The sequence below is a fragment of the Trichophyton rubrum genome (genome assembly GCF_000151425.1).
Source record: "Trichophyton rubrum CBS 118892 genomic scaffold supercont2.9, whole genome shotgun sequence".
Classification (NCBI taxonomy): Eukaryota; Fungi; Ascomycota; class Eurotiomycetes; order Onygenales; family Arthrodermataceae; genus Trichophyton; species Trichophyton rubrum.
In genome coordinates, this window is record NW_003456420.1 from 166,113 (window position 1) to 189,907 (window position 23,795).

The following is a 23,795-nucleotide window of genomic DNA, read 5'->3' on the forward strand; positions in this document are numbered from 1 at the left end:
ATCGTCATCCTCGGTATCATAGTCCTCGTCATCAGAAGAAGTGTCCATTTTATCTGGATAGTCATCCTTATGGTTCGGGACAATCGTGACCTTTCCATTATGCATCACGACCCGAGCAACCTCTCCGTCTTTGATGCTTCCTCGCAAGATGAAAACGGCTAGGTTATTCAAAAGCTCTTTCTCGATTATACGGGCTAATGGTCGAGCACCGTATGCGGGTGAATAACCTGCCTTGCCAAGGTAGTCCTTCACCTCGGGTGAGCACATGATCTTCACCCTACGACCGTTGCTGTCAAGCCGTTTCTGGATCTCAGCCAGTCGGACATCCACGATCTTGCGGATCTCGCGCTTCGGAAGTCGGTTGAAGATGACGGTGCTTGAAATGCGGTTAAGGAACTCGGGGAGGAAGTAGTCGCTCAATGCACCCATGACCAATTGTCTGGTAGTTGGATCGATTGAGCCATCGGGAAGAGTTGGGCGGTTCAGGTATTCTGCACCCAAGTTGGAGGTCATGACGACAATACAGTTTTTGGCGTCAATAATGCGACCCTGGCCATCGGTGATACGACCATCATCCATCAGCTGTAGGAGAACAGTGAGAATCTCCTTTGCAGCCTTTTCGACCTCATCAAATAGCAGAATCGAGAATGGTCGACGCCTTAAGCCATCTGTCAACTGACCACCAGCATCATGACCGATGTATCCTGGAGGAGCACCAATCATCCTGCTGAGCGAATGCCGTTCCTGATACTCAGACATGTCGAAGCGAATCATGGCATTTGGATCGTCAAACAAGAATTCAGCCAGGGCTTTGGTTAAGAGTGTTTTTCCTGTTCCCGATGGACCGCAAAAGAGGAAGCTTGGAGGCGAGTTTGGATTGCTAAGGCCTGATCTTTTCAGCCGAATAGCATTCGACACTGACTTGACAGCTTCCTTTTGGCCAATCACGGTTTTGGATAGCTGCTGCTCCATGTTTAGCAGCTTGTCCTTCTCGGTTGTCTTCAGTCGAGTAACAGGGATTCCTGTCCATCGTCCAACAATTTCATTGATCTGATCAGGCCCGACGGCATCCACAACAAGGGAGTTATCATCTCCTCCGGCGTTCACGCGGGCCGCATCAGCTTTGGCTTTTGCACTTTCCAGCGCGCTGATTCGTTTTTCCACGTCGGGGATGGCATAGTATGCCAGGTCTGAGGCCCTTTGGGTATCTCCTGAGCGTGTTGCACTGTCGAGTCGTACTTTGAGAGACTCCAACTTGATCTTGGCCTCTTGGATGGTCTGGCTAAGCTCCTTTTCCTTCATGTACTTGTCGCGAAGTGGAATTAATTCCGCATTGACGGCCTCGGCCTCCTTTTTCGCATTCTCCAGACGCACCTTGGAATCTTTATCCTGCTCGCGTTCCAGCGCGTGGATTTCAATTTGAAGTTGGCGATGCCGTCTCTCCAAGAGATCAAGGGCTTCTGGCTGGGATTCACGGGTTACCCTTACTGATGCAGCGGCTTCATCAATAAGGTCAACAGCGGAATCTGGAAGTCGTCGTGTGGTGAGATAGCGAGCAGCGAGTGTCGCTGCGGACACGATGGCCGAGTCTAGGATGTTGACTCCATGATGTACTTCATATCGCTCCTTGAGACCTCGCAGAATGGATATGGTCTCCGGAACCGTGGGTTCGGCGACCAGGACCTGCTGGAAACGGCGTTCGAAAGCAGAGTCCTTCTCGATATACTTCTGGTATTCATTAAGAGTCGTTGCTCCAATGCAGTGTAGCTGACCTCTTGCGAGCATTGGTTTCAAAAGGTTGGCAGCATCCATTCCGCCGGAGGAAGAGGCGCCAGCGCCCATGAGCATGTGGATTTCGTCGATAAAAAGAATGATGGTCACTTCTGAAGATTCAATTTCCTTCAGCACGTTTTTGATTCGTTCCTCAAACTGGCCCTGGTATGAGGCGCCGGCGATAAGGCCGCCTATGTCGAGGGATAACAGCTTGCATTTGGCCAAGCTTGCTGGCACGTCTGAGTTGACGATACGTCTCGCCAGGCCCTCGACAACAGTTGTCTTTCCAACTCCGGGCTCACCAACCAGGACAGGGTTATTCTTTGTTCGTCGGCTTAAAATGCGAATAACTCTTCGCATTTCTTCCTCCCGCCCAATGACGGGGTCAATTTTTCCTTCCCTGGCTAGGGCGGTCATGTCAACTGTAAACTTCTTTAGCCATTCGTTTCCACCATCAGTCGAGTCTGCGGTTTTGCTGTCAATCTTCTTCGAGCCGCGTATTTCTGTGAGAGCCTCTTCGATTTTGCTGGCAGACGGGACTCCGGCCTCCTTAAGTCCCTCTTCGATAGACCTTTCTTGCGCAAGCGCTGATATAAGGTGGTAGATTGCAACGTAAGAGTCCTTCTGTTTCTTTGAAAGTTTGTAGGCAGCAGCCATGACTTCGCTCAGAGCGGAAGAGACGGAGACTTGGGAGACTGCCGGGAACTGGGCGGGTAGTCGGACGATGACTTTCTTCAAGTACCGAGTCATCGCTTCCGGGTCTCCTCCGGCTTTCTCGATGACCTGCTTGAACATCGAGACGTCATCCCGCCCCTCCTCGTCATCTCCGTTCATGAGAACGTAACCAAGGTGAGCTGGCACCACCTGTGGGTGGCCATGCTCCTCTGCTTCGTCTGCTGCCTTCTCTATAGCATTGTAGGACCTGTCGGTAAACGACTCACGACTGGGAGCCATCGTGGCCGTGGGGTCGAGGGGTAACCAGTATGTGTGTGTTTAGGGCTGTTTCGGTTATATATATGTGTGTGTGAGCTGGTGTGCTTGTTTTCTTGAAAAGCACCCTGGAAAACGATAGTTGTTAGCAAAGTGGTTAATTGTAAACAAAGACTCGCATGCGTGTGCATATATATCCCCTTGGGCGCTTATTCCGCCTGCATCGTGAGCCTTGTCGATGTTTCGCGCCTTGTCCAGCGCCTTCACGAATGTTCCTTGGCACAATAAGTTATGACGTCACTTCCAAAGTCCCGACATTCAGGGAATTATTCATGGATGCTTATGTCATCCTCCCGGTACCTGCCCAGATAGGAAGTGACACCAACAAACCTCGTGTCAATTTTATTTCAACTTCACTTATATGCCCGGGTATCCCCTAGTTGGTACTCAAGTCGCTCACTAGAGTTCCAACAATACTAGGTGATTTGTGATGAAGTATTAACTGTGGTATTCTTAAACCGGAGTATATCTAAGGTATATTACATTGTGTGACGTTTCGTGATGCCAAATAGATATTAACTGTAATTATACTAGCTATGAGGACTGTAGGTAATTCCTCACTGATATGACTATTAACTGCAATGTCGAATTCGTCGCTAATTAACAACTAACCACTCAAATCCTTGTGTATGTGCATCTTTGCGTGAAATAGAGAAGGGGAGTAACAACTAAGCAGAGGTATAATGCTATGAACAAGTCAAGTAAATATGGAAATAGAACATAACGGCACGCTAGCACAAATATTAGAGATGCATAAAACGGGGCAAGAAGAACAGAAGATAACATATGGCGGTTAATATCTCAGCTTGCCGACAAGGCCAAAGGTATATGCAGCCTCTGCTTCACCCTTCATCTGAATCATGTACACTTTGAAGCATCCACCAACAACACCGCCTTCAGATGCAATTCCATCATATTCTTCCCAGATGGATACTGCGATTCCAGTTCTAGCGACTCGCTCAAAGGCACTTTCACCCAAGCATGCGTCGACTAGAGTCTCACCACTGATTTTGCTTTTTATCAGGATACGTTTTTCGTCTTTGATTGGTGCACTGATTCTACCAGCCAAGAGAGCAGCAGGATCTCCAGCAGAGCCGGATGGTGGACTTGAGGTGCCGCTTGGTTCTTGATCATCAGGGTGATTGGGGGGAGTATTTGAAGGAGTAGGGTCTGCAGGCAGAATGGTAAGTCTTGCTGCTCCCAGATCTCGCCATTTCGCTGCTGATTCACGGATGTATAGACGTATTTTTGCATTTGTCAAGCCGATTCCACCCTCCGCTGCCATCTTTGCGGTTTCCGGGTTAGTTGAAGAGATGCGTCGTCCTGATCCTGAGCCGGTTGAGGTAGAGGTGTATAAGCTTGTGTCGTCACGGCCATTGCGAGAGGTAAGTGTTGATCTTGCGATGCTAAACATTTTGCTTCCGGCTCCAAAACGTTTCAGTGCAGAGAAAGCACTGGACATAGTGCCAACACTACTCTCTGTTCCGGCTGCCAGAGAGGCAGGTGGTGCAGTAGATGCGCGGTAACTACTCTTCGAGAAACCACCATGCCAGCTGAACCAGCCACCCTTAGTAGATCGGGTAGAATTCTGTCTTGAAATTGAAGTAGGCTGGCTGGGGTAAGGCACAGCATTTTGCAAAGCAATGTATGTTGGGTTGTTAATACGAGAGTGGTTGATAAGGCCGTAGAGCTTGTCACAATCATCTGGGTTGCGGGATCGGAACATAACATTGCTGCCAGAGGAAACTTTGGACCGTGCAGTGGGAGGAGAACGAATACTTATATCGATGGCTGTTCCACGCCGAATTGGTACCAAGGGGGTAAGCTCAAGAGCAACTAAAGGTCGCCCAGACGGTCGAGTGGATTCAGAGGCTGATCCATTACCTTGGCTGGATGGTCTGGAGTGGTTCGAACCAAGCTCAAATGCTTCAATCAAACCAGGAGAGACAATGATATGACATTCATTAAGGTGAAGTGGTTCCCATGATCCTTTGTCGTGCCAGTAAAATACTGATGCAGTCGTTTTGGACGCCCGGTCGGATGAGCTGTGAATAGATTTCGGTGAGGACCGGTGCGCAGAAGTTGGTCGGCTATTTGTAGGGGTAACATCCACAGACTCAAGGGGTGGTGCCCGCTTGGAGAGGCGGCGAGTGATGGGTGGTAAAGGGGTTGGGATATCATCGTCCTCCAATTCCTCGTCTGAAGTTTCGGACGATGAATCAACATCATATCGATGAATAGAGCTTGTATCTGACCCAGAAGACTCTGAGGCGGTTGAGGGAGCATACTCGTGCTTAAGTGGTGATGAGGTCCGTCGGTGACGTGCATAGGGGGGTGCTGGCGGGCTGATAACAGGGCTCTTGAGTTGTTTTGATGATACCGGGCTAGGGGTGCTATGTGGCGGCGGTATAGGTGCGCCCTCGCTGGACACTTGCTCGTCACTGGATGCCCTAGCGGGCTTTTCGCCCTTATCAAGAGATTTCCTCCCCTTGCTAGGCGTGCTTGGTTCAACCTTATCCTCTGGCTTTTGAGCCGGAGAAGCGGGAAGGGGGATGTTCTTCGGGGAAGTAGGAGGTGAATCCTTAGAGCTCTTTCTCAGCTTCGGAATTGTGGGGAATTCCAATGATGGGACAGGTGATAGGGAGCGGCGCCCGTGAGGTTGCACCAGAGATGCAATCGGGCGTTTTGCTTGTTTGCCTCCGCTGCTATAGGTTGGCGATGGAGTCCTATCACGACCACGGCGGTCTTCCTTAGACAGCAAAGGTGAGGATGGTCTATTGGACGACTCCCTATTGGGTGACTGAATCCCAGAGGAGGCTGGGCTGGTAGGTGAGGCAAAATCGTACTTCGACCGCCGGTTTGCCTTGGACCTCTTTAGTGTTAATGGTGACACACTGCTTGTTAATTCTGCGTTCTCTCCTGGGCCGCGGGATGGTGTCGTTGGGGGAGCAGGGTCATGTTTATTGCTGGTGGACTCCTTTTTATGGCCAATATCTTCACCAACCACAGTAGCCTTCTCTCCAATGGGCACATCAACCTCAGAAGGGTCGTAATCGCGGATGGGAATTGTACCGTTATGACTAGCTTGACGTGCCTGTGCCAGTTTCTCCTTCCTCTCCTTTGCACGGTTAACAAAGCTGAGAGACCTATTTATCTTGGGCGGAACAGGATTGAGGCCAATCATTTGTACCCATTCGAAACCAATTTGCTCGTCATCTGTTATAAATGACAACAGTTCGTACCATTCGGTTGAATTTCCAGCAGATGCGCGAACCATGAGTACGATTTCTCCCTGTTCGTCTCCGTTCCTGGCCGAGATGCAGGTACAATCAATTGGGGGGAACAGAAGCCAACGGTCCGTCTCGTCAACCTCACAGATAAAAAGATCACCCCCGGGGGCTTCGCCAGCTGCATTATCTCGCAGTAATAACTCGGCCCTGCAGTCGATTTGTTGTCCCGTGGAATGTAGCAAGGAGAGGTCAAAGAAGTCGCGGGCACGAACCCTCCTGGTCTGGTTGACGTCCACATCCTTGAGAATGGCTAGAGTATGTATATCGCGAGCTCTGGATGCATCTATGCTCGCAGCAGCATCGTCCTCAAGCCTGGATCGTTCTTCATTTGCTCTCCGTCGAGCATCTGTGACTAGCTTCTGGTAGGTCTCTGCAACTTCACCTGCTTTGGGGGATGGCTGGACGTAGTTTAGACCTTTAAAAGTCTTCGATAGATATTTCAACCTGACAAGGGGTCTCTTCAGTAAGAATGCAACATCTACCCTTTCTCCATCTCCATCAATCACATCACCATTTTCATCTTGTGCCATACCAGCGCACAAGCTCTGGGTTTCAGCCTTGAGGGGATCCTCTGGATCGGGGGGTGCGAGATTAACGATAACATCCTGAAATCCGAGTCTCCAGGCACTCAAATAGTCTGCATACACCTTTTGGGCACTTACGGCCCACGACAGGAGTGCATCTGTGTTGTTCAGTGGCAACCGTTTGTGAAGAGCCTTGAGTTTTTCTAGAGAAACTCCCATGTTTATAATGGGCCGAGTGAAATTTTCCTGGTCAGCTGGATCGGCTGTACGTCGGAACAGGCCGGCAGCAATAGCTGAATCCGCCCGAGAGAGAATTGAAGTCAATAGCACAGGGATAACGCCGCCGACCAGGGTCCTCAATTCACGCATATACTTCACTTCGTCCGATGCAAGCTCCCGCATGATATCGCTTACAGTTGCATTGGCTAGACGGCTCCTGTTTGTACGGATACTTCTAGCGGACCGTATGCTGCGGCTTCTGCCTCCGGGGATTGATAAGACGGACATGAGATCCGAATGTTTGGTAAGCCGGCGCTTCAATGGTTGTGTTGGGCCTGGTAAGGAGCTGGGATCAAATTTGTCTCTCTTCTCGGAGTCGGAGACTGCATCGTCATCCCCATCGTCAAGCTGGGAGGTCAGTTCAGACTGGGTAAGGGGGTGGCTTGATGTCTCCCTGGCAGTGGTGCTAGTATTGGTGCTTGATGTTAAAGTATCTACAGAAGCAATTGTTGAGAGCCTATGGCCTCCAGTACTAGGGAAAGGCCGTTTTAGCATCAAAGGCGGTGGACGATCGACTGCCGAGACTTCAGATCCGTCGGAAGAAATTGGTCTGTCCAAACTGGACCCTTGCAGAGCTTCTTCGACTGACTCTCTCAGCTTAGACATTCTCTCTGCCTCTGTGGATGCGCTCAAGTGTCGTCGCGATTTAGAAGATGCTTTTCCTCGGTTTAAAGTAGAAGGCTGGGAGTCTGTGACACTGTCTACCGATATATTAGACTTGGACTCTCTTCTGCGTGGAGTGGACTTGGCCCTATGTGTTTCGTCACTGTCACTGCCATCGGAGTAGTCGTATTTTCCCCTCACGGGCTTGGCCGGCCGTATTTTGCTGTCTGAGGAAGGAGATGGGCGTTTCTTCGTGCTCTCCTGTTCACACTCACTATCCGAGTTTTCTTTATGTGGGATGGACGATCTAGCAGTCGAAGATCTCAAGGGCTCTGGCGCGCTGATGGTTGAAGTATTGTCGTCAACAAACGGATCGGCATTGGCTGTAGATGATAACCAGGCCTCGACCTTGGATCCATGAGGCACTGACGGTCCCGGAGAAGACTGATGTTGCTGGGGAGGTGGTGATGGCTCTGGCGATTTTATGCTGGCAAGCATCTTCTTAGACTCATCTATGACCTGAGAGATGATGTTCCCCGAAAGCAGATTGTGCGGCCTGATTTCACTTCTTCGAACCGGTTCAGCTCGTTCAGGTTTTGCAGGAGCTGGCTCTGGAGGAGACTCAGCCTGATTTGGTGAAAGAGATTTCTTCCGTGGGCTGCTTGCTCGAGGTATGTCCGGAGATTGGATCTTTCTCCTAGGTGAGCCTAGACGAGGCTTGTCATCGTTGACACAATAATTTGGCCTCAGAGTCCTTTTTGGCGTACGTTTCTCGGGCGAAGACTTTTCGTGGCCGCTGTAGTCTGGGGTCACTTCGCCAGCAGAGGAGCCTACATCAGAACTCCATGCAGAAGAGGTTGACTTGAGAGTTTCGGAGACCCGTAATGGCCCCGGATAGACTGCAATTCCGTCATTGTCCTTGATGCCAGATGACCTTGCTGCCTTTTCCTTGGCCTCCTCATACCGTTGTAGTACGTCTTTACGTCTAGTTGGGGTAGCATGCGCAGACGAGGGGGCACTGGAGCTGGGAGGAGGAGACCTGTTCCGTCGCCAGTGGGCATCGCTGACCACTCGTTTCTTGGGTGTAGTTCTAGGTGTAGACCGAGGTGTTGTCCGCGGCGTGACCTTTGTCTTGGTAGGGCTCTTCGTCTTCCGGTCAGACTCCGGAGTAGCCTTTTCTTTGGGCGTAGTAGGCCGTTTGCTTGCTGCTGGGCTTTTGTTTGGGGTTTGCTTTGGCTCCTTCGCCTTAGCGGCTCCTGACGAGCTTTCGTCCTCGTCACTACCGGCCCCAACATCTGGCGCTATCACGACCCCTCCACCGAGCTGCTGCCACTTGCGAACCTTTTCTCTCACTGTAGCTGAATCATGGGGCCCCAAAGCCTCACCGAGATCGAGAGGTTTAATCTCCTTAAACTGGGCCGGTCTCGCGCTCCCACGATTGGGGGTTCGACGGGGGGTACGAGGAGTGGGCATTTATCTATACGGCAGGTTAGATCTGACGTTAACAGTATCGTTACAACTGTGGCTGCGGGAAAGAGAGGGTGGGAGAGAGCAGCCGAGAAGTCGACTGTGGTGGGTGGTGGTGGTGATGGTGAATCTGTGGGTGGCGGGCGGATTTTTGTTTATTTACACACATACCACTTGTTGATATGGCGGACAAACGGGCTGTGCATGCTTTGATCTAATTGATGGAGTGTCCAGAGAGCGAGAGGGCGAGAGAACGACTCCTTGATGGAAGATGGCGAGCTGTCCAGTGTTAGAAAAGAAGAATAACGGTCAAGGCCTGCTGGCGGCCAGGATGTTTGACCTCCGTCATACAGTGTCGTGTTTACTGACTTGTTACGCTGAGACGGGCCGGGGGTTCGGGCAGAGAGGCGGACTCACGGCAACATGCATGAGCATCGACGGCCAAACAGCAAGAGGCGAGACAGAAAGGCTGGCTGGATGAGATCAGACGGCTTCGACGGTGTTGGATGGTCGCGGTTGCGGTGTTTTCAGTGTTCTGTATGTACGTATCAGTGTTTAGTTATCAAGGTTGAGGAGAAATGTAAACAAGCCAAGCGAGGCGCTAAGATCGAATAGTTAACTAGCTGGGATAACTCCGATAGAGCTATGGCACATACCAACATACATGAATAAATAGAATAATAAATGAAGAAAAATTAAAAAATGAAATAAATAAAAGAAAAGAAAAGAAGGGAGAAAGGAGAAAGGAGAAAAGAAACCTAACTAAATGCTGGTATTGTTAGTATATATATCTTCTCCATTTAGATTCTATAGCGACTTGTTTAAATATGAGAAAAGTAGATATTTTACTTACTTCGAGCTCCTCTCTAACGAGTTATTTCTCGTTGGTACCGCCGACGGCCCCTTGGACCGGAGGGGACGTTCAAGGCCAGGGGGAGGGGGGTGGTAGGCCCCCACGCAGCAGTAGTAAATGGGAGCCGGCGGCTGCGGCTGCGTTTCTGGGAGGCTCGCCTCGACCCCTGCCGGCTGGGAGGGTCTCCTCAACCAGCTAGATAAGTATTAGTATAGAGGTAAAATAACTTAGAGAGATAATAGTAAATAATTACCTGACAGGGATCTCAGCGAGCCTCCCAAAGAAGAGTGACATCAGTAGTAGCAGCAGATAAAACGACCAGAGGTTTAACTGCCCACCCACTTCTCTACACATGATAACAATGGCCAATGCCATCGACCTTGCTGGGTTGGCGGCGGCGGCGGCGGCATCGGCGGTGTCGTTGGTGGAGGCCATTTTTTCTTCTTCTTCTACTTCTTCTTCCTCGTCCTCGTCTTCGTCGTCTTCGTCTTGGTCGGGGGAGAGAAGAAGAGAAGAAGAAGAAGAGAAGAGGAGGAGAAGAAGAAAAAGACGCGAAAAACGACGTCTCCTGCCATGAGAAGGGAAGGCGCGACTACCCCTCGTGGTATTTCCTTTTTGAGACTTCGTGTCCTCCCCCGCTCAGGGCACCATGAGGCAAGTGCGATGCGGCTCTGAAGCTTTAGGCCTTTCTCTAAGGACGGAAAAGTAAGAGAAAAGTATAACAGAAGGGAAAAAAGGGGAGAGATGCATGGGAAAAGGGGCAATGAAGCCTCTATCCCTCACTCTCTCATTCAGGTAACCCCTAGGGTAAGGATGGATTTTAGCCTTAGGGGCCAGACTTAGTTAAAGGGATCATATTAAGGGGTTATCCAAGGTATTATCTAGAGAGATAAGGATATCTAGGAGCGAAGAAAAGAGCTGCTCAAAGCTCAGAGCACTGTAGCTTCACACGGTCTTTCTTCGATATGGTATGTCCACTTTCTACAGTCCACAAAGTCAGGGATCTCCCTGGCATCTGATTGATCGATATGGACGAATCCCCGATTCCGAACACAACATCCACATACAGTCGTGCAGTGGGAGTATAAAACCGTCTTGTCGGGATAGAGGCCTCGAGGCCGCAGACAGCATTGGCATGCTCTCGCACAGCACCCGCCTCTTGTCTTGCATTCCTCAACCAGATGGGGCTGCGAGAGGTATTTAGTTGGATTGGTAGCTAAAGCTTTATGTTTCCTCTCCTGCTGGCGTTCATATTGCCGTGTAAAGGGCCCTTCTGGCTTTCTCAGGTGTAAAGCGAATTCCTGGTTTCTATCAATCCACTCAAGGCATCGCATTTCCAGTAGTTTATGTTTCCAGTCTTTGGGGCCTGTGTTCCACAGATTGCTGAGAACATCGAGCTTCCGCTGGATAGCATGTTCAATAGTCAGGTCTTTGATGGCCAGGGATTGTTGCGTCCGAAGGATGTTATAGGCGCGTTCTTCATTCATTCTTTCAATCCACTTCAGCTGCTCATGACTTTCTGGGAGGAGGAACCATCCTTTCACTGCACGAATTCTATCGGATATGCCGTTTATTCCCAGGAGGTCGAACAGCTGTTCAAAATTGAGGCCGATGCCGAGGAGCCGAAGAGTGACCCAAGACGTAGCGAGTACTAATACTATCTCTTCCCAGTCCATATTGGATATCAACCCGGATAGCGAGGAGCAATAGGGGTATAAAGTTTGCAAGATATTGAATATAATGCCAGTCATAATATTTGGATATTATCAGATTTGTAGGACATTATGCTGAAATAGCAAGTAGCATCTCAAGCGCCTGAAGAATACAGGCCCCTTTTATAATTGCATCCAGAGCCATCACTGAATGACGCAGAAGATGTCTGCGTAAATGACGTCGTTGGTTGACGATGGCCAAAAATTGCTTGACGGCAAAAGTAGGTTATTACTCAGCGCAGCTAAGTATATTGGGCCCACGGGACTAAGTGGCTGAGAATCTCGCGGGAACCCGAATAAAGTGTGAGCGAGCCGCAGGCGATTGGATGACTAATATATCAAGGATTGCTTTCTCGTCACTTTCTCTCGGTACGAAAGTAACTGTTGCAGTGGCTTGTCTCTTGCTCACGAAGGCTTAAAAGATGAAGTAGAAGCATGCACTGCAAACACCCTCAAACAATTGGAAAATAACTACATGTGGCGGGATGTAGTCACTACAGTCAATACTCACTGCAAAGAGATGCATTGGCGAGACGGCCATGTCACTCTTCGGCCGTCCCTCCAGCTATGAAGAAACTAGCCTCCTAAGGACCAGTCTCGAGTCCAAGATATAGCACAACTAACTCATGAAACGCCTGGATTCGGCTAAGTAGATGGATGTATTAATAGTGGTTACAGTGAACCCGTGGGTCCGTTCGTCTCCATGTCCGGCTAACCACCGAGGCACACCTGGCTTGCCCTGTCCACAGTTGATGGCACTGCTACCCCGACGGGTTCCATCAAACCAGGCCTAGATCCAGGGTCCGGTTTTTGCTGCAAGCAGGGAGGATGATCACAGGCCTGCAGGAGGGAGGGAAAAGGGAAAAAAAAAAAAAAAAAACAGGCCGGCGCGGTGGCACTAAGCGCCTTCGCTTCTCCCTGGCGCTGGCGGCCGTCTCTGCCATCCAACCCAGCCCCCTTGATGCGTCCTGCTGCACCTTGCAAGCTGCGCACTTTTCGCTCCCCTCCATCCCACCAGCCCGTCTGCTGTGAGTGGCAATAACTAACGAGCCCGAAAGGCCCCCAGGGAGAGCAGTTCCTATCCAGCATCGACCCCAATCCACGTTCTGCGTGCGTTCTTTTTCATTTGGCGTCCACAGAAATCTGTGTCATGGAAACCCGGCAAGGCCCAGCAGGACGAAAACGATAACTAGCTAGCTAACCAGCTAGTTGAGAATGGGAGGTAAAAAAACTGGAGAGACACGCGTGTAGGTTCGAGCCAGCAGAGATTTTTCGTTTCCGCTCCCTTGTTGCGCTGCGAGTTCAGTGTTGATCGTGTTGGTTCCATATCAACGTCATCCCGGGCCACCGCCGCCTTGACTCAGGACGCTTTCTTCGGTTCCGTGGTAGCTAGAGTGTGTCTGTACGGTATACTTGGAAATATATATATATATATATATACACGCTTATACCCTCACGCCATCTGTCTTCTGTCCGGTTCTCTGTCGTCACTAAATCGCATTTATCTTTCTGCGTGACGTTGCGGTTGTTTGCCGGCAGTTTGACTCTCCTGTTGATTGCCCCCGGCTAGTTATCTCATAGTTACCAACAGCCTCCCCGTCAGTCTGGCTGGCCTCTTTTTCTTCTGATATAAAGCCACCGAGGCAATCGCTGCTGACAGTCTTCCTGACGTAAAAGCGTCTTGTGTTTTTCTGTCAGTGCTGGCAGCCATTCTTTTCTCTCTGCCATCTACCAGCTAGTTACGGCTGAGAAGCTCTTCCATATATCAACACTACTACTGGAATTTCACCATGGCTAAACGCTCTATCTTCGTGGCAACGCATCCCCGAGCATGCTCTACAGCCTTTGAAAGAGTAAATACTGCCGGCTCCTTCCCCTGAACATGGTTTAACCTCTCGTCCAGGTCTTCATGACCCGCCATGACACTCTAAAGTGCATCCACGAACCGCTCGGCGATGCCTTCTACTATGGCCCTGAGAGACTGAGTAAAAGATACGAGGATGAGCCAGAAGCCAGAATCCAGACGGGCTTCCACGAGTCAACCTACAAGACGATCTTCGACCGCTTTGACAGAGAAGCATCAGAGGTGTGACCCTTTTTTCCCCTGCCAATTGAGAAAAGCAAGCACCGTCGCGGCCGTCACTCTCTTGCTCTTCCATGCGTTCTGATGTTTCTCTTCTCATTCATACTCTTCACCTCCTCCTGATGCTGCTGTTGCTTTCCAAGTTATATGGAACCCCCCCCTCTATGCCTTGAAATGGATATCCAGAGGACGCTCAAATGCCCCCGTGTTAGGATATGTGTTCATATTGTGTTCTTCACTGATCCCTATGATGCTCATTTTCCTTTCGTCGATTACTACATCCGAGGGTGACGCACTCGGGCAAACTTAACACTACTGTTCCTATCTATCTTCTTTGCTTTTTGCAATGTTCCCACCCCTACGGCAGCCACTCATTGTTGGCTTCGTCAAACACGCAGCGCAAAATGCTCACCGTTACATCTAGGGGAAACGACTCTTCATCAAGGACATGGCATACTACATCATGCCGCCTGATGCGCAGCCAGCAACCAGAGTAGCCTCACTTCAGATACCCAAACGTGGAATCGGCACCAACATGGACACCAACGGGGCCTCTTCTAACGGTGTGGCCAGAGCCCACGATTCTAACACGCCACACCGTCCCAACGGGAGCATCTCAGCGCCAGAAACTAACCCGGAGGTTGATAATCCGACGGTTATCCCGCAAGAGATGCTCTCGAAGTTCCATTTCGCCTTCTTGATTCGTGATCCGCACTATAGCATCCCATCGTACTACCGCTGCACCATCCCGCCTCTAGACGATGTCACGGGATTCTATGAGTTCTACGAAAACGAATCTGGATATGACGAACTGCGCCGGTTCTTCGACTACCTTCGCAAAATCCAATTTGTTGGGCCATCCCACGCAAGTACAGTCCATACCGGAAATGCAAATGCAACCCTCAACGGGACCGCCAATGGAACCACCAACGGAACCACAAATGGAATGCATAGTGAGCCTGAGAAGGTCGAAATATGCGTGGTCGACGCAGATGATCTCCTGGACAACCCTGCAGCTGTGATCGAACGGTTTTGCAAGAGTGTTGGGGAAGAATACACCCCTGACATGCTCCAATGGTCCTCTGAGAAAGACCAGAAAGTGGCTCATGACGCCTTTGCCAAATGGCATGGCTTCCACGATGATGCACTGGGTTCCAAAAGCCTGCGTCCAAGAGCCCACGTAAGTTTGCCCTGAGAAACACTTAATAATCCCTCTGTGTAGCCCTGACACCCAAGGTGCTGCTATTTTTGGAACCTGTACAGCTGACACTTATTCTTCTGTCGCCAATAAGAAGGCAACCAAAACCGAAGAAGAGTTTGACGCTGAGTGGAAGGAGAAGTACGGTGAGAGAGGAGCAAAGATCATTCGCTCTGCCGTCGACCGAAACATGGCGGATTATCGCTATTTGAAGAAATTCGCCATGAAGATATAGCTCGATAGTTCTCCAACTCATATGAACCTTGCACGTTACTCTAGAAACTATCGGGAGAAAAATAGCTATGCTAAGCAGCCGTGCCAAACCGTTCAACACGCATGGCGATGTCTTAGTTCGGATCATATGATTACTAGGGCTCCTCTGTTACTTTCATTCTTCCTTTCGGTCTTACCTACCTGCTGTCCTCTCACAATGTCTAGGCTAGCTAGACTTATCTCGGTTATCCAGCGCCCCATTTACGTAGGCTATGGTTTGATATGACGAGTTCGGGAGTGGCATTTTAGGCATAGTGTGGTTCGGAATGCTGCATCGTGGTGCTTTGTTGCTACGCTAGAATATGCCCCTTTCTTTACCTAAGAGTCAAAAAGACAAACAAAGTAAAGAAATTCGTGCAATCATAGCAACGTTAGAGCGTAAGTAGTATAACGCAGTGCCTTTCTCATACTCGTAAGCAAGGCGTCAAACCGAAGACTATATATCGAGAGGTGGCATCAAGCTAGAGCTGCATGTAGAGCAAGTCCTTCCAACGAAATAGATAGATAATAGAAGAATAGAACTATGATAATCAATGAAGGAAAAGAAAGGCCACCAGCTCCCAAAGAAAATATAAATCATAAATTCTGAAAGGATGAATAGTCGGTGCGATCTAACAAATAGGTTGAGCATGTGGGTAGAATAATGGATGGAATAAAATCGACTGGGCTATGCTCCGTTGAAACAAGCTCAACAGGATCGTCAAGGCGGGCCGGAAATAGTACAAGGTGAAGAAGGTAGAGATATGTGTACAGCCCTTGTTAAGGCCCAGAGAAGAAATAATAGTCGTGACGTAGAGAGAAAATATCACACGGCACTGTAACCACCTCGGGTGCCGCCTCCTTGAAGGGTGTTAACTACCCGTCGAGCCCAATCCCTGAGGATATAGGGAATATCGCGGATCGTGTCACTGTGAGGAAGCAAGTCCCACCCGCGAGCTCCATACCGGCTGTAATTGAGCCACGAGCCGAATATCAGATAAGCAGAAGTGCACAGGAACAGGCTGTGAATGGCATCGAACGTTAGTCACTCTCTCTGACAAAAAGGGTAAAGAAAACGAGAACAACATACAGAACAATAACCCAGGTGAAGAATCCCCAGTGGCTGGATGGTGCACTTCCGCCGTCTTCAACGTTCTCGCAAGCGTATTTCGTTCTCCACTCCAGATCCAAGGTGCCGTGTTCCTCGTTATAGCTTTTGAAAATAAGGCTCTTCTTATTTTTTTCATCACCTCTCTTGGATTTGCCCTCCTTGTCCTTATTACCCTTTTTATCATCGTCTTTCTTTTCACCATCTTTCTTCTTATCCCCATCCGGCTTGGGGTCTTCCAAACCTTCCAGCCCAGTTCGTTCCCGGTCACACAGCAAGGTAATCACTGCCTTTTGTCTCTTTAACAAGTTGCCAAATTTATGTTTTCCGCCGTGTAGCTCCATCTTCAGGCCTTCTGTGTTCGGATCCTCTTGCTTTAGCCGTGTGAATATAGGGTCAAGTGTCCTGCCGCTGTTCAGAACAAAATTGCCAGCGATATCAATCACGTCCATAGTTCGTTCTATTCCATTTATATCCGTTGCATTCCTGACAGCGCAGACTACAATAGAAAGAACCGAGGGTTAGCGCTATACCAAACTAGCCACGGAAAACACACAAGAGGTAGACGCACCAAAAGCACCCTTTTTACACAAGGACTTGGTTAACGGCTTGCATATGTCAAGTGTGTACGTTGTATTGTAGCCTTCATGGCTGCTGCTGGTCTCCGAGATCGAGTGAGCACCTCCAAGCTTGCCGAAATTCCACGATACTCCATCGACCTTAATATTAGAACAGTCTAGCTCGGCAGACGCTAATGAAGAAAAGACCGCAAATAAGGATAGAATCGACAGCCCCTTGTATCTCGCCATCATCGCCGCCGCCGCCGTCGTTGTCGTAGCAGGCTACAGCCCAAGCTCGGCTTTAATTCAGGACGTCACGCGGGTTGGCTGTCCCAACAGTTCCAGGTTTGCGACGGGGGCCAAAAGAGCGAGCGAGTAAAGACGGATGGGTAAATCGAAAGAGAAGCTCCAGAGAGGGTTTGTGAGCGGCTTCGTCGTGGAAATGTGCAGTTTCTCTACCAAGGTGGATGCAAAAGCTGTAAACTGCTTGCAAGCTGGACTTTCGCAGCGTTGCATCATAACTAAACATTCCCCTTCAGGTCGTGTCACGTGATACTGCTATTGGGACCTGGCAGCAGAGAGAAGAAGCAGGTACAGACAGCTAGAATGTATAATATAGAGAGAAGGACGCATTATAATGCATAGACGGATATGTAAAGGGATTTCAAACATTTGATTCTTTGATATCCTATATTTCTGTCAACTCTATCTGCAAACCGCCTAGGCGGCGGGCGTGTATCCACGGAAATTTCCGTGGGTGCTCGCTAAACGCATCATCGTTAAGTGTGTAATTCCCTAGACAGATCCGGGCTTCTGTTGGATGTAGTTCATGCTGGTGCTGGTAGTTATTCGCACGAGACTCGTTGTTTGTTAAATTGAATATCAAAATTCGCATCGGTTGTGCCTCCATTTGATAACTCTCCAACAACATCAACACCTTCAACACTGTATAATTGATATAACTCCCAACAACACCCAGCCGGCAGGCTATAGATATACCAGATATTGATAGGAGACCTTTCTAATTGTACAAACCCCAGAGGTCAGGATGTTTCAACGTCGGATGGTAAGTATATACCCCCGACGACGCGGCCACCGTATTAGCTCCTGCTGACAGGCATGTTAGCTCTCGAAGGACGATGAAGCCACCAGTAGCGAAGAGACTGAGGTCCGTCGTGAAGATCAGGAAAAGATAAATCGTTTCAGTCGATTACATCAAAGAGAGGCCGTGTTGGAAGCGCAGCTCAAGGCGAAACTGGTACGTATCCAGGCACCGAGGAAGATACTACGGTGTGAAGAGCAAATACGGCACGCTTGTGTCCTAAGCCTTACTATCTCTACGACTGGTGCCTCTTTCAGATTTATGCTACAACAGACTCATTGTCAATTTTGAATCCTGCGCTAGATATTGTGATGAATGAGGGGCTAACACACGTTACAGAAAGACAAGGAAGATCTTGAGGAAGTTTCTGCTGAACTTGACCTCGCCGACGAGGATGTTCCAGTCCCGTAAGTAATGCCTCAGTATGAATATTGATTGTATGTGCAAAAGGTTTATTATAAGCTGTACTGACTTGGAGTAGATACAAAATCGGTGACTCTTTCATGTCACTCCCCCTATCGGAGGCACAAGAAATGCTAGCTGCTTCGACTGAGAAAATTGACAATGAAGTCTCTGACCTAGAGGAGAAGTTGGGAGCACTAAAGGAGGAAGCACAGCAATTAAAAATTGCTCTCTATGCACGATTTGGAAAAAGTATTAACTTGGAGACTTGAGACAAAAATTGAGTGGTGTTATATAGATCCATAGCACAGCATAGGCATTGCTTCAACTGGACAAAGTACACTGGACAACGACGGCTGAATAGAAGCGAAAACATGATCATTGAGATCTTCTTATTATTAAAAAAGAATATTCTAGTAAACAAAGTCCAGTTGTAAATGGGTATCATATGTACATTCGTTATTTCATGTCACCCCATCTTCTGTGCCTTTTTATATCCCATGGCATAAGTAAAGTGTAGCGACAGTGGTGGCATTGTTCTCAGCATTGATGCTAGATGCCCAAGCCATGGCTGGATTGCTGTGGCACGAGAGATGAAGAATCGATGCTATATCTCGGTCGAGGGGCGGTTTCGGGACGCTCCATTCTCATATAATATTCGCAATTGTCATCTTAGAGATGTTGCTCTTTTGACATGGGCTGGTTGCTGTCTCGGGAGAGCGGCAAGAGTCGTTAACGCCATTAGGGACTGGGCGATCAAGACGCGGATTGTCTAGACCGTTAGGAGAAATAGCATTGTTCTGCTGTTGCTGCTCAGCTAACAAGCGCTGCGTTACCATTTCAACCCAGCCCCAGCCTTCCCAATCTTGTGCTTGGTCATCAGTTTCAGCACCATCTGCTCGATCGGTGTCCGCAGACTCCGTCTTCAATGGCGGGTTTGATGTGACTAGCGTGCTAGATGGTGGCTTGCCCCCCAGATCTAAGGACGGGTTGGAGCAAGTTGACCTCCAAACCCATGAGGTATCCATAGAACTTTGCAGATCGCCCGACACGTAGGCCATCAGCTCCTCATCATCCACAAAGTTGAAGGAACCTTCTTTTTGCTGCTTTTCAAGTAAAAACTTCAAGAAGAAAGTGATGTATCGCCCCGAAGCAATGTTCACTGCTCTGGCATCTCCGATTGCAGAGCAGGCTTGTATGCACACTAGCGCAGCAGCATAATCGGCTCTGCATAACAGTAGCAAAATGCATCGCCAGATATGCTTGCAAATCACGGAAGTGGCGGCAGCAGCTAATAGATAGCGCCAGTCATCGCCGTTTACTTTCGAAGGTGCTCCAGGTTCTCCAGAGGTTGGCGAGCGCATGCATCTGGTTAGAATCCCGGTGGTATCGCGAGCAACTGCCAAACAATGATCCATGGCGATATTCCGGATCTCCGGTGGACATCCGGGAGAGAGGTTATGGCGGTGTAGAACTAACCTAGTGTTCTGGAGAATAATAACAGGCGAAAGCGATCGTGGATCCAAGTATTGATTTGACTGCATGTGATAATCCGCCGGGAAGCTGTTTAAACAAGCCCGGAAATGCCGATCAAATAGCTCCAGGGTATCACTCGATATAACCAAACTTTTGAGAGCTTTCGTAAGTTGCGAAACGCAGCGCATTATGTGGACTATAACGAGTAAGGGATTTGATTTCTGATCTGGGGCCGGAGTGTCTTCTTGGATAAGTTGCTCTTCGATCGAGGATGGAAGTGAAATATCACAGTCCTCGTCAATAATTGCGAGTGGACGGCCAAGTTCCAAAGCACTCAGTCTATTAACCATTTTTTTTTTAGCAGTTTATCCAAACAGAAGACAAGATTACATAGAAGTCGTGTATGAACTAACCTCTCCCACGAGTAAATGGACCACCACACGCGTTTCCGCATTTCACCGTCCATCGGTTCCCATGGGCCTGACTCCATGTGGAAACCAAGGTCCTGAGCAATCCGTACTGCCGCACCAAGCCATACCCAGCTGACAGAGTTGATGTTTAGTTCAGACAAGTAGATGCTCACTAGCATTGCACCGCGCGCTTGCTCAATCGAAAACGTATTTTGCCAAAGGTCGATCAAGCCCATACTGGTTTTGATATATTCCTTACCTTTGGCAATTAAGTCTCGATCGAGAGAATGCAGCGATCCGCAGCCTAACAGGGCAAAAAAGACAGCAGCCCAACCCCTCGAGACGCCTTGTAGGGTCCCTGTCTGATGGACTCTCTCGTAGACATGTAAAATGGTAGGCCAGTGGAGGACTGGATACAGACAATGAACACAAGAGAAATAATGTCGCATCAAAACATGTGCGATATTTGTTGGGGGAAGCGGGGGTACATCTGCATCCAGAACAGGCTGCGGTCGTAGAAAATACGGGGTTTGCGGGAAATGAAGAAGGCCGTCTCCATAGACTCGCATTTTCGAGCATACTCGAGAAAAGTCATAATTAACGTTTGGTGTGTGAAGGCGAGCAGGTTGAGAGCCTATCTCTGGAATCGCCGGCATATCTTCGTTCATATCGGAATCGGATCCCATGAGACTGGCAGCTTTGGGTGCACCAGAGCGCAACTGTTGCAGTTGAAGCTTCGCCTGAGCAAGCTGCCTCTCAAGATCTTGAACTTGCCTTGGATTATGTTAGAGAAAAAAAAAACGAAGATCGAGCGTAGCAGTTATAATGGTACCAACTTGATAGATGACATGCGCCGGTTCGTCTCCTTTGTAAAAAGACATCTGACATTACGGTTGGAACACTCCGTACAACTTGACGAGTCTGAAGCATCACACTGTTAAGAATATCAGCATATACTCAGCCATCTGTACGGGTAACAATGGTTGGGTAACACATACCTTTACTTTCCGTTCGCGACACGCATCACAGCTAGGATCCTTCCGTCGCTGTCTATATGCGCGCTTGTGCGATTGCTGAGGAACGGCAGGAGACATGTGGCTTGCAGAGCTGGAGGCATCCGAGATCGAGCCATTATGGAGAGGGCTAAGCAACAGGCCAGGTCTCTCTCCATGCTGCATCTGCGAGTAATCATATTGCGGATGATATGCATTGCCCATAGACATATGCTGGTTATGCGGAGCTGAAGTGTAGAGAAGGTTGGATATCTTGAGTCCATTGCCTGGCGGGCCGCGGTGAGGTGCAGAGCCACAGCCAGGCTCTGACGGTGGTCGCGGAGCAGTTGTTGATGTAGAGCTGATAGACGAGACAGGTGACGAAGCATAATAGCCACTCTGCTGACTCCTAGGAGGTGGGGGAGGGTATTGTTGTCTCTGCATTCTGAAAAAGTCTTTCTCTCAGGCTTGAATGCAGGAATCACAAGTGTCAGCTGAATGTTGGGCTCTGGACGTGTGAGCGAGAGCCTTGTCGCATTCCGTCTATTCTGGCCAAAATCTCATTCACAGGCCTCGAATGGTGGCAGCCATTCGCATCCAGATTCTCTTCTATTGATGTAACTGAAAGTGTATGCCTGTTTTTGGATGAGTAGTTCGTGATGTTCCAATGGGTTTTTGTTCCGGGGCGGGAAGAAAAGCAGACAAGGTACAAGGAGCGGCTTTATTGCCGACCAGGAATATGGGCCTAGCTATATATATGGCCGAGCTGGAGTCAATTCGCGGGGTTCAAAGGCCTCTTTCATAGTTAAGTATCGGATGATGTTCCAGCTTGCTGCCAATGCTATCCCCACAGGAAGAAATCTTCCGACAAGCTGGAAAGGAGTGCCGAGGATGAGAAATAACTAAATGAGTAAATCGTAGATCTCACGAGATACCTGTCGTGTGTGGCTCGTGGATATGTATATTCTTATTATATTCCCCCCCCCCGTACCTGATCTTGAAACTCAAAGAAGGAACTTCGACCAGCAGAATAGAAGTTTTCTTTTCTTTTCTTTCTCGGGTCAAGGGAGCAAAAGAGGATTCGACAGCTCCTGTTCCGTGTCTCACGGACAGGCGGTGGTGGGAACTTGCGAGAGAAGAACCCCGGAGCTGATAGTTATAGCGCCCAACAGTGGACTCGGGTCAGGGAGAAAAGGGAAAGGAAAAAGGAAAAAGGAAAAAAGCTGGGGTTGAGAATCGAAGGCGGTTGGTGTCGATTAAAACCTGGGACAATCTGCTGTTACATACTCCGTTAATTCCTGCACATGCGGCTGTCAGTTCCACAGGCCGAAGGCAAAAGGAGGCGGACGGCTAGACTGCGAGGAATCCCAACTCTATTATTATTTTTGCAAAGGCTGAAGGGGAGGAGCAGGAAAATGCGCTTTGAACCTCGTATTATCACCACCAGCTTGAAACGACTTCACAGCTCCAGAGTGGCATTTTCTTGAAAGGAATCAGACCACGGGCTCGCCAGTCCTCGCTTGGATTCTGCGCCCGGGCTCTCTCTCTCACAAATAGTGGTGTCCCTACGATAAGAATTCGTTAGTAAGAAGAATTAAAAATCTACAGGGAGGAAAAGTGTAACTAAAAAAAAAAAGGCAACCTGCCGCAACCGCAACGAGAGCAGAGAAGAGAGAGAGAGAGAGGTACTTGCATGTACGAGCGAGGATGCTCTTCGCTTGGGCCCGAGGTTCGATGTCACGGAAGCGTCCTGGTTCGCCCCTAAAGTCCCGCCCGTCCTTCACTTCGCACATCCAGCCTGAGCCGAAATTAGAGCGCCCGCCAAGCTGAGCGTCACCCAAGGGGCAGCGCCGGGTTGGATTGGCCAGCTGCAAAGGTAGTTCCCGTCTCCACGCTCTGTACGCTGAGCTGCGACAGTGAAACCACATGGAAACACTGGGTGTGGTGTGCCCAACCGTTTTGTGCTTGCTGCTGCTGCTGCTGCTGCTGCTGCTGCTGCTACGCTGATGGAGGGTGTTCAGATCGTCCGGCCGTCAGCGCCATGCAGGAGGGATCATCCAGTAGCGAGTAGCGAGGAAGCTTCCGTCACCCCTCAAGTCTCAACCTGAGGAACCTTTGGAGCTCCTTCGCCGGCTGGGACTGGTTATTGCCGAACGTACCGAACTTGACAGAGAGGCCCAACTCTCCACGAGGCTAGCTCATCTCTCACTAACTCTGGCAGTTGGTTGCCGGTTAGCTAGGCTCTAACAAGAATAATATCTTGACTCTTTGAACGTCGTCTCTTGACCGGTGCGGTTTCAGTCTCGGTCTCGGTTTCTCTTTGCGAGGTTGACGGAACTTCTTCAGTCATGGCTCTTCTCAAGCCCGCCGAGCTGTCGTTTCCGCTGCCAAAGTCGCCACACGTCAACCTCCATATCCATCTTACGTGCCTCGCTACCTCGACTCTCGTCTTTCTGACGACAACCTCGATCGGCGACTCAAACGTTGCTCGGCCCATGGGCAGCTTCGTCTATGCCATGCCAGATGTATGAACCACTCTTTCCTCTTCCTTCCTGCTTTCTTTTTCGTCCCTGGCGCGGCTTTTGCTTGTTTTGAAATTGCCATCCCCGTATCAATTATACGACGTCCAATACCCAAGGTCCAATGCATAAGACAAATCCCCTTCGTGTGACAGGGGGGAAGGTAGGCAGCAAAGCTGAGGACGCCTCAATACCTTGCTAC

General features: G+C 49.4%; 8 protein-coding genes across 8 annotated transcripts; 4 read left to right on the top strand and 4 right to left on the bottom strand.

Annotated features, from left to right (window-relative positions):
- Positions 1 to 1,840: 1,840 nt before the first annotated feature.
- On the top strand, positions 1,841 to 2,377 carry TERG_12507 (uncharacterized protein; the record flags this gene model as incomplete). Its single annotated transcript, XM_047751454.1, has 1 exon — positions 1,841 to 2,377. One exon carries the CDS (start codon positions 1,841 to 1,843, stop codon positions 2,375 to 2,377), a length of 537 nt encoding a protein of 178 aa, XP_047607124.1.
- Positions 2,378 to 3,556: 1,179 nt separating this feature from the next.
- Positions 3,557 to 9,304, bottom strand: TERG_07050 (uncharacterized protein; the record flags this gene model as incomplete). Its single annotated transcript, XM_003232150.2, has 1 exon — positions 3,557 to 9,304. Exon 1 carries the CDS (start codon positions 8,930 to 8,932, stop codon positions 3,557 to 3,559), a length of 5,376 nt encoding a protein of 1,791 aa, XP_003232198.1. The 5' UTR covers positions 8,933 to 9,304.
- A 1,404-nt stretch (positions 9,305 to 10,708) lies between these two features.
- On the bottom strand, positions 10,709 to 11,530 carry TERG_07052 (uncharacterized protein; the record flags this gene model as incomplete). The annotated part of the gene is made up of 1 exon (XM_003232152.2): positions 10,709 to 11,530. One exon carries the CDS (start codon positions 11,528 to 11,530, stop codon positions 10,709 to 10,711), a length of 822 nt encoding a protein of 273 aa, XP_003232200.2.
- A 1,449-nt stretch (positions 11,531 to 12,979) lies between these two features.
- Positions 12,980 to 14,769, top strand: TERG_07053 (uncharacterized protein; the record flags this gene model as incomplete). Its single annotated transcript, XM_003232153.2, has 3 exons — positions 12,980 to 13,344; positions 13,395 to 13,577; positions 13,999 to 14,769. Exons 1-3 carry the CDS (start codon positions 13,282 to 13,284, stop codon positions 14,767 to 14,769), a joined length of 1,017 nt encoding a protein of 338 aa, XP_003232201.2. The 5' UTR covers positions 12,980 to 13,281.
- Positions 14,770 to 15,850: 1,081 nt separating this feature from the next.
- Positions 15,851 to 16,941, bottom strand: TERG_07054 (uncharacterized protein; the record flags this gene model as incomplete). Its single annotated transcript, XM_003232154.2, has 3 exons — positions 15,851 to 16,046; positions 16,115 to 16,631; positions 16,704 to 16,941. 3 exons carry the CDS (start codon positions 16,939 to 16,941, stop codon positions 15,851 to 15,853), a joined length of 951 nt encoding a protein of 316 aa, XP_003232202.2.
- A 799-nt stretch (positions 16,942 to 17,740) lies between these two features.
- On the top strand, positions 17,741 to 18,468 carry TERG_07055 (tubulin-binding prefolding complex subunit GIM3; the record flags this gene model as incomplete). Its single annotated transcript, XM_003232155.1, has 4 exons — positions 17,741 to 17,758; positions 17,819 to 17,950; positions 18,134 to 18,201; positions 18,276 to 18,468. 4 exons carry the CDS (start codon positions 17,741 to 17,743, stop codon positions 18,466 to 18,468), a joined length of 411 nt encoding a protein of 136 aa, XP_003232203.1.
- Positions 18,469 to 18,843: 375 nt separating this feature from the next.
- TERG_07056 (uncharacterized protein) lies at positions 18,844 to 20,022 on the bottom strand (the record flags this gene model as incomplete). Its single annotated transcript, XM_003232156.2, has 1 exon — positions 18,844 to 20,022. One exon carries the CDS (start codon positions 20,020 to 20,022, stop codon positions 18,844 to 18,846), a length of 1,179 nt encoding a protein of 392 aa, XP_003232204.2.
- Positions 20,023 to 20,621: 599 nt separating this feature from the next.
- Positions 20,622 to 21,023, top strand: TERG_12508 (uncharacterized protein; the record flags this gene model as incomplete). The annotated part of the gene is made up of 1 exon (XM_047751455.1): positions 20,622 to 21,023. The coding sequence occupies one exon, from the start codon at positions 20,622 to 20,624 to the stop codon at positions 21,021 to 21,023; it is 402 nt and encodes a 133-aa protein (XP_047607125.1).
- Positions 21,024 to 23,795: the final 2,772 nt, after the last annotated feature.